Raw genomic sequence first — 9,400 nt, forward strand, 5'->3', positions numbered from 1 at the left:
AAAAATTTTTTTTTTAATTTTAAAAATCAATCAATAAATAAATACATTTTAGAAAATCTTACTAGCAGGCACAAAATATTGCTCATATCGGGACTATTTTGAAAAAAAAGTAGACCACTAAAATGAACTAGTGAGTAGTGGATAACATTTTGAAATGTCCTTTAATTTTGTGGTCACGATGGTCAAGTTGAACTTCGGATGAGAGAGAGAGACAGAGAGACAAAGACGGAGAGAGAGAGAGGGGGGGGATAGAGAGAGAGAGAGAGAGAGAGAGAGAGAGAGAGAGAGAGAGAGAAAGGGAGGAAGAAATACAGGACTCCATATGATAATAATAAGTCTACAGGTAGGCCTGATGGGAATAGAAGAAAACATAAGGAATCTAATTTTAACTCCAGGTTTACAGGTCGGTTTACAGCCTGTATTAGATCTTATAAAACTAGATCTAAATCTAGATAGATCTAGATTTGGATCTGGATAGGAAAGATGAGACAGACCCTGTTGGGAATAACAAACAAACAAAAAAAGAAAGAAAATTATTTCAGAAAAATTTTTAGGCTAAAAATTAATTAGGAATCTGAAATACAACTTGACAAAACTCATAAATTATACATACTTTTTTGTGTGTTACATCGTATGTAAATTCTAAATGATAGCGATAATTAAATAAATTTGCGAAGCTCGAATAGAATCTGGTGAGAAAGGGAGACGACAAGGAGTTTATAACATGTACTATGCCAGATTTTGAAGAGTCTAGTTTCAAACTGGATGATTTTTTTTTTGATTTTTCTCACCGATTACTTCAAACCATATCAAAGAGTACCATATCTAATACATATTGAAAGATGATTACATAACTGATAAGTGTGATTTCTAATACAGTAAAAGTAATATAGGTTGTAGTATAGGTTTTCAATGTTTTTAAACTTTGGAAATACAAATCTTTAAAATGAAAAAGTATTCATTAACTTGGCAAGTTAGGGTAAAAACGAAAGTAAAAGTAGCCTCAGCCCTGAAGTTCAATCGCAAGGAAAAGAATTTTGTTGTGTGAATGTGAAACCCTTTACATTTGCCCATGTCATCGGAGATAAGCTGTGTAGTGTATGATTTGTACAGGAACAGTTTTATTTTTCTACTTGATCTAATAGGCTAGACACAATACAATCAATATGTATAATGAATAATAATGGTCGTAGTGCCAGTGCTGGAAAAAAGTAAGACAAACCAGACAGAAATGACAGAGAGGGAAATTAAAGAAGGACCTCTAGATCTAGATCTATATCTATTAGTAGTGCCCTAGCTCTAACCACCTGCTTAACAATATGAAGAGAATAAGAATTTGAAAGACTATACTTGTAGTTGACACTTGATGACCTTTATTCCTTAACAATAACAATCAGACTTTCTTGTCAGCTTTTTAATAGTCTCTGAAATTAATGACAGCTCAACTTAATTCTAGCCTTTATAGGTCTTGGTCTGCGACACACCTGGATCATATTTATATGCTCTAATAAGAGGTACATCCAGAATATATATATAGATCTATATACAGTCGAACCTGTGTAAGACGGCCACCCATTGTCAAGGAGAAAAGTGGCCGTATAAGACAGGTGGCCGTCTTAGGCAGGACTGATCAAGATGAAGAAAATAAACCTTTCCTTTCTGAGGTCCCAACCGAAGGTGGCCGCATTGTTGTTGCTGTTTTCGCTGTTTTTAAAAATTCTTTTGTTGCTGCTTTTGTGCAATTTCTATAACGAAATGTGTCTGACAAGGAGGACCGAGTGCTATGGTAAAACAAACACATGGGTCGCCACCACTCGAAGAACGAGTGACGCTTCTGTCACAAGTTCATGTTGACGTCCATTGTTACTTTGTTACAGACTGGGTAAACAGTGACCACTCATCTCACTTACGATTTGTGTATGAGTTCTGGGCAGGGCTTATGGGTTATGAGGGATCACACGCTTACCTCATCAGCAGCTGAAAATTTGCTATTGGTCAACAGTGGGAGGGGCCTACGTAACATGATCGGTTGGAGGGACTACCTAACAACAACGACAGGTGATTGGATTATGATGACTCGCCCACAACCCCAGGGGCCAATGCACAATTTTTGACAAAACGTAATGGAGTCACTATAAGGTGGCCGTCTAAGACAGGGGTTATTACTTAGTGTGATAGGGGTTGTGGGTTAAAATATGGTGGCCGCGTTGGACAGGTGCCCGTATTACACAGTTAAATTATATTGAAAAAAACGCAAGGGGGAAATGGAAAGTGGCCGTTTGTAGAGGTGGCCGTCAGGGCAGGTTCAACTATATATATCAAAAGAATTATTGTCTACGTTCGTAGGCCTACTGTTATTCGTAGTAGAAGTAGGTGCCAGTTTCGTTGAAGGTGTACCACAATGTTTTTAGAACTTCGTTGACAGTCAACTAGCTATACCAGACTGGTCGAACAATTTGTGACAAGGATCAGTTTACTTAAAAATATTGGTCTCAGAAGGACTGTTATTGTTTTGATGGTTGTAGTTTACATTTTCCCCTTGATCATGTTTATATATAATGAAGGCTATAACTATAACCGGTCATTTTGTCACATCCCATTTATGTGTGTGTGGTGACGTGCCATAAAAGTTGCTGTCGCTAATTTCTTGTCAATCATAATGTTTGTCACAGCAAAGTTCTTTGATCTATTCTAAACAACATTGCAAAATAAAGCAATCCATGCACCCAACCGCACACTGCTCATTACCGTGGCCAATCAGGTGGGACTTACAACGCTATGCTAGATGATATCGCAGAAGACCGTGGTCAATCAGGCCGGACTTACAGTAGACCTCCGTAGTGTAGTAGACCTCAAGTAAACCAGCACCGAACTAGAAATTTTTGCATATATATATATAAATCATGGGAGTGCTTATTTAGGCCACATATGGCCTAAATAAGGTAAGGGAGGGGGGTTTAGCTTATTTAGGCCACAGTGGACTGTGGCCTAAATAAGGTAAGGGAGGGGGGTTTAGCTTATTCAGGCCACAGTGGACTGTGGCCTAAATAAGGTAAGGGAGGGGGGTTTAGCTTATATAGGCCACACATGCTCAAACTACCCTTTTCAGGCAACTGAGTTCATTCCACTTTCATAATGGTGCACCTTTCTCATTTAGTATGGTTTTGCCTCAGTGTACAACTTATAAATCATAACCATAATGAATATTGTAAAGAACAAAGCACAATACGCAAAATTTTGCTCAATCCCAATGGTTTGAATGAGGGCCAGATTTTTCCTTCATGGAGGGGCAAAAGCTAGGCTACCATTTTGGCACACTTTGGTCAAGTGAAAAGGTCAAATCCTCCGAATGGACTTCCGGGTTAAATTTGGGGTATAAAAAGTGTGTACACTACGTGGCTGAGTCAAAGTTACACTATCTTTGTCTGAGTGACACTCTCTCTTACTGTCTCGTAGTAGTACATGTAGGCTAGTAGGCCTAGTAGTAGTAGTAGCAAAGATCGTGTAGAGAATATTTGGTAGTAGATTCTATCTATAGGCAGTTTAGTGAACGTGCTCGCAGCAGGGCGAATCGGCCTCGATAAGCCCCGTAGACTTTTGTGATCGGCCACGAAGCCTCGTGTTTTGATGGGTCTAGATCTAGATCTAAACAACTCAGTGTTAATCACACTGCCACATCCGACAGGCCTAGATCTACATCTTTTTAAAAGGAAAACAAAGATCATCAAAATGGTTGAATTCGCGTGAAAATCGATTCGGTAGAACTAGAACTATTAAAATTTGCTTCTGAAAACAAGGCAATTTTTATACGAAGGCCATTTTTATAACTCGGTGAAATAAAAACTACTGGCTGTGTACTGTGTTATGCTGTATAAAAATAAATTATGAAACTTCAGGACGCATTATTATTTTCCAGCATCTTTTGACGCCTGAGCTGTAGAGGTTGAAGTTTTCACAACACTAATAGATCTAGTAATAGGCCAGGTAATAGGGCTTTCCGTAAAAAATGCATAGATCTACAAAAGCCGAACCACCGAATCGACCGAGCACCTCGCTCTCCCCTGCACACTGTGATAACGTGTTGCTTCGGTATCGCATTATTCAACTATTAATACGTGCGGCTATGGCAATTGGGATGTACTGACTGACAAAAAATTCAGTTTTGTTTTTATTTTACCATATATTTGACTTAAATAGTGCAGGCGATAGCAAGATCTAGATTCCCTGTCTAGAATCAGTAGTAGCAGGCCTATGCTAGAAGTAGCCAGAGAGCCTACAACTGCTAGATCTAGATCTAACTTATTATTGCTATGCCTTTGGGCTTTGGAATTGAAATAAAACGAATTGCACAGTTCTAGTTACTTTTAGATTCAGCAAGTAACTGTATTTCCAGAGTTAATAATAACAAATCTCAGCATAACAATCACTTTTACTTTTATTAGAATAATTAGATCCAACTTTTTTTCTAAAATCTGTTTTGCGCAAACTTAAGATTTTCTCTACTTGTAGAGCAGAGAATTTACATTGTAAGCCTCTGCTCAGTCTTTTAGTATACATATAATAACACACACACACACACACACACCACACACACACACACACACACACAAATACACACACACACACATATATATATATATATATATAGAGAGAGAGAGAGAGAGAGAGAGATCTATATCATCATTTTATGTTGTTTTCGGGATATTTTTAAAACTCTTTTTTTTCAACATGTCATAAAATCAAATTGTGCCATTTTCTTTGAAAAGAATAGCATTAGCAGTGGACTTTTTAGAAAGCGAATCTCTGATTCAATATTTTAAAAAAAATATGCTAATCAATGAAAATTGCAAATTGATAATAGTTTAGTCCTGAAGAGGATAGGTGGACTCCGGGGTCTGCAAAGCGAAATACTAGGTTTTAGGATGTAAACCCCGGAGTCACCGTAGTGAAATAAGGTTTGGTTTAAGTAAGGATTGGTGGACCCCGGGGTCAACGTAGTGATAAATAAGCAGGTTTAAGGTGGATCCCGGGGTCTACCTAGCGAAATACTAGGTTTTAGGACAGGTGGACCCCGGGGTCACCGTAGTGAAATAAGTATGTTTCTTTAAAGATTGGTGGACCCCGGGGTCAGCGTAGTGAAATAAGTAGGGTTAATTTTAAAAGGATTGGTGGACCCCGGAGTCACCATAGCCGTAGAGGAATAAGGTTTAATTAAGGATTGGTGGACCCCCGGGACACCTTGATTAAACCTACTTATTTTACTGCGGTGACCCCGCAGGTTCCACCTATTCTAAAAACCTAACTAGCGTTTCGTTAGGTAGACCCTGGGGTCCACCTTAAACCTACCTATTTCACTACGTTGACTCCAGGGTCCACCAATCCTTAAAATTAAACCTAGATCTACATGTACTTATTTCACTACATTGACCCCAGGGTCCACCAATCCTTAATTAAACCTAGATCTACTGATTTCACTACATTGACCCCGGGGTCCACCAATCCTTAATTAAACCTATATCTACTTATAATTTCACTACATTGACCACGGGCTCCGCCAGTCCTACTATAAAATAAACTGAGATCTACTTATTTCACTATGTTGACCCCGGGGTCCACCGATCCTTAGTTAAACCTAGATCTACTACTTATTTCACTACGCTCACTCCAGGGTTCACATCCTAAATCCTAGCATTTTGTTAGGTAGACCCCGGGGTCCACCTATCCTTTTGGCTAGATAGACCCCGTAGTCCGCCTATCCACTTTCTTGATAATAACTGAAAACAATACATGCCAGTTGTCATGAATAGTGAAGCAAAATGATGGAAAAAAAAGACAATGAGGTAGACTATAATTTATCCAAAAAGTTGCAAGTGCAAGTGAAGATCATAAAATAATTTTGTTATCTTCAGGTCATCTTTCCCGGTTTATAAAAAAAATTCAGTGGGCCTACTACTAGATCTGTGTCTCTGAAGAACATTTTGCTTGCCTTTATTAGCTTTTTTCATGTACATGAAAGCATAGAATATATAGTTTCACACAAATATAATATGCACAATACTTTGAAAAAGAAAGATATGGTCATTGTTTTTTTACGGAATCCGTTTTACGTTGAGAAAAGCGCTAAAAACAAGTTTTAAAATTTTAAGAATGCCCATAATATTAGTATTAGGAATCCGAAATTACTACCTAGTTGGCTTACTCTTTAATAACCATGAGCAGTTAAGAAAAAAAAAGACAATGATATAGGATTTGTCTAAATATGACCATTAGCAATAAAGATTCTACCCATTTTGTCCAATTATCCTTGCAGGTAAAATCACCCTGCACTGTACCTCAATAAGCACAAAAGGAATATTTCTGTGACTTTGTATAAAGGTGTGGCCTAAATAAGGTAAGGGAGGGGGGTTTAGCTTATTTAGGCCACAGGTGTGGCCTAAATAAGGTAAGGGAGGGGGGTTTAGCTTATTTAGGCCACCTGTGGCCTAAATAAGGTAAAGGAGGGGGGTTTAGCTTATTTAGGCCATATGTGGCCTAAATAAGGTCACCCATAAATCATTGTGCCTTTTTAAAAATTTATCAGGTTGTTACTCACTCTGAATGTGCCTAAAATGTATTGAACTTGGTGCTAGTTCTACGAAACATTGCAAGTCTGTGAAGTGAAAGGAAACTTTGTCTGATCATGTTTGGAGCAATCACTGTAAGATTTGTGAATTCAGTGCGGAGCACGTCTGACTCTGCGTCTTCATCATTAAAAAAAATTATATGTTTGGCTTTTCCTACCAACATGAGATGTCAGTTCAACAATACAGAGATGCCTGTTCGCCTAATGTCACATGATTCAAATTCAGACAGACCTGTGCTTCCAGTCCTCACACTGTACACTAAAGACCCTTGTCCCCTGTGTGATGAAGCTCTGGAGGTTCTCAAGCCACTTCTCAATCAAGTGGGTCATTTCTCAAAACATTTTTGGGGGTTGAGTTTCCTGTAATGTTTTTATCTGGACCTAATCTTTTTCTTTTGTACCTTTCTTTTCTTTGTTTAATAGTAATTGTCATTTTACACAAATACTTTCCTGTTGTAATGCAAGATATTTCTAATTGAGGTAAAAATAAAAGAACCTGCAAATTGGCTGAAAACAGCTTTGAATTTGATGAGAATAGATTTTGTTTGCATGTGTGCTCCAATCAGGAAGCAAGAGTCCTTTAATTCTATATATATTGATTATTGTGTTGATTTAAATTGTAATATTCTAGGTGTGTGTCTGCAAGTTGCTTGTCAAAGTTTTCCTGTTACATTTCAGATGTCGTTTTAGAAAGCAGTTGGTGTTGTTGAAAGTTTTCCTATATTTATTTATTTCATGACTTGATCTTTTTATTTTTAGAGTTTAGGCCGTTTTCAGCCAATGTGCAATTTCTTTTATTTTTACCTCAGTTAGAAATATCTTGCTTTACAGCAGCATCATATTTTTTTTAACGACCTTATTGAACTGTACTTAGCTCTAGATCTATCAGTCCTAACTTTTTCTGTTTGTGATGGTGCAATGTGTGCAAGGGTCTCCCCTTCAATGATCTGACCTTATCTGAAAAGACTGAATTCTGAATCCCATCTTTCCTCGAATCTGGGATGGGAAAAACCCCTTACATATCAAGATACTTGTACTTGACAACGAATCATACCTGCACATGAAATGGTAATTTAAACCAAAAAGGCTTCTTGACATGAGCCGCAAGCTCCCATAGGGACCTCCCAGTCTCACAAAGCCTTGGACACCCATGTTTAGTGAGAAAGAAAACTGATGCACATACACATGCACCATCATTTAGCTATAGTGTATGCTGTATTGAGTTTGCTTGTCCCTGGCTTCAAATATTACAGTGTGGGTGGTTGGCGGGTGCTCTGGTGTGGTTTTCTCCTTCTTTTCTATCAAATACCTATCGATGTATCGTCCTTCTTCTTCTTCTCGATCGCATCACACTTGAAGTCCGGTATCTTGTCATAAATTGGGCCGTCCTGCTCAGTGTATCGTCCTTATTTCTCCTCCTTCTTTTTTGAGTACGCTACTCTCTTGTAACATCTATTCTTCCACACTTATGTGACCTTTTTGTATAGAAGTGACGTAAAACTCTCACTACAACTAAAAAAGATTACAATGTATGATAATGTATCAGTCAGTGGACATAGTACAAGTGATTAGTTCGAAATCATGTTTTTGTCCCATTTGTAGAGTTCATCCTTGTGTTCTTTTACTCTGGATATTCTGTTTAGAATCCTTTTTTTGGTTTTCTTACAGTAACCTACATGGCTGTCATCTGAGTGCCTGTGAAATCTTTACTTTATCCTTTCTTTTAAGTTAGATTCTCTGAAAACAACTGTTTGACCGGAAGACCTTTATAGATGAGCACAATATATGCATAGTTCATTCCGTGTTTCTGCCTTGTTTTTAAACCAAAGTCTTTGAACATAATTTTGCAGTGCCTCTGATTGTCTTCATGACTTTTATTTTTGTTATGACTATGCGGGAACCTTTGGTTTGTTGTGTGTATTCGTTTTTCATACTAATACTAACCATACTCTGGCTCACACATTGCTTCTTCTTTCCTGTCATATATTTATCTTCCTTATCTCCCCTCCTTTTTTATGTTTGTTACTCTCTTGTAACTCCTCTAATCTCCTGGCGCTCTTATGACCTAATGCAGTTGCGAGGGCCGTAAAACCTCTCCTAAAACTAAAAAACACTTTTCTCCAACTTATTATTGGACACTTGTTTCTAGATTTCTTTTAATTAAATATCAGTCTTCTTGCAAAGCTGAATCAGGTGCGTGTGTCTTTCCATTTGCTGACAAAGATATGCTCAATAACATACAATGTCCTAAATCTACACATTCCCAAAGAGATTAAATGACAACTGTTTTTAAATGTTCCGTGACAGGTTGCCTTGGAAAAAGTGGACATCACAAAGCCAGGAAACGAGCAATGGTGGAAGGCTTACAAGTATGACATACCAGTTTTTCACTTTGAAGGAAAATTCTTGATGAAGCATAGAGCAAATGTTGATCTACTGAGAAAGGCTATTGATACTTTTTACGAGGACTGTTTTCGAGACTAATTATGTGCACATTCATTTCATTTTTGACAGAATACATGTGTATAATGTCAAAACTAGATAATCAGTAATAAATGCCCTTTTCTTCAATGAAAACTGTGTGGATTGTGAATGTGTTGAAAGATAATCACCTTTTATAGCATATGTAAATAATGTTATGCTCTGCTTGACAGAATTTAGTCGTATCTAAATGTACCTACATGTTTTTCTTTGTTAAAGTGCATACGTATGTGTCTTATTTCTACAAGATTTCTGATTGCTTTTGCTATAAAATGAGAATAACGTCAACTCTAACTC

At 37.6% G+C, this 9,400-nt stretch overlaps 1 protein-coding gene across 6 annotated transcripts; it reads left to right on the forward strand.

Annotated features, from left to right (window-relative positions):
• The first annotated feature begins 984 nt into the window (after window positions 1-984).
• LOC101861765 (glutaredoxin-like protein C5orf63 homolog) lies at window positions 985-9,400 on the forward strand. Of its 6 annotated transcripts, none has more exons than XM_035972242.1 (3): window positions 985-1,211; window positions 6,581-6,943; window positions 8,930-9,400. In XM_035972242.1, the coding sequence occupies exons 2-3, from the start codon at window positions 6,680-6,682 to the stop codon at window positions 9,104-9,106; spliced, it is 441 nt and encodes a 146-aa protein (XP_035828135.1). In that variant the 5' UTR covers window positions 985-1,211; window positions 6,581-6,679; the 3' UTR covers window positions 9,107-9,400. The 6 variants fall into 6 exon arrangements, with proteins under 6 accessions (XP_035828135.1, XP_035828136.1, XP_005107756.1 ...); XM_035972243.1 differs by having other exon boundaries at window positions 985-1,107; XM_005107699.3 differs by having other exon boundaries at window positions 986-1,098.

The sequence above is a fragment of the Aplysia californica genome, unplaced genomic scaffold, assembly GCF_000002075.1.
Source record: "Aplysia californica isolate F4 #8 unplaced genomic scaffold, AplCal3.0 scaffold00623, whole genome shotgun sequence".
Taxonomy (NCBI): domain Eukaryota; kingdom Metazoa; phylum Mollusca; class Gastropoda; order Aplysiida; family Aplysiidae; genus Aplysia; species Aplysia californica.

What these genes read in the sequence shown, in the direction of transcription:
- LOC101861765 (XM_035972242.1), top strand. Translation starts at nt 6,680, where the DNA reads ATGTTTGGAGCAATCACTGTAAGATTTGTGAATTCAGTGCGGAGCACG. An exon ending in TCAAGCCACTTCTCAATCAA is followed by an intron (nt 6,944 to 8,929) that starts GTGGGTCATTTC and finishes GTTCCGTGACAG; the next exon opens with GTTGCCTTGGAAAAAGTGGA.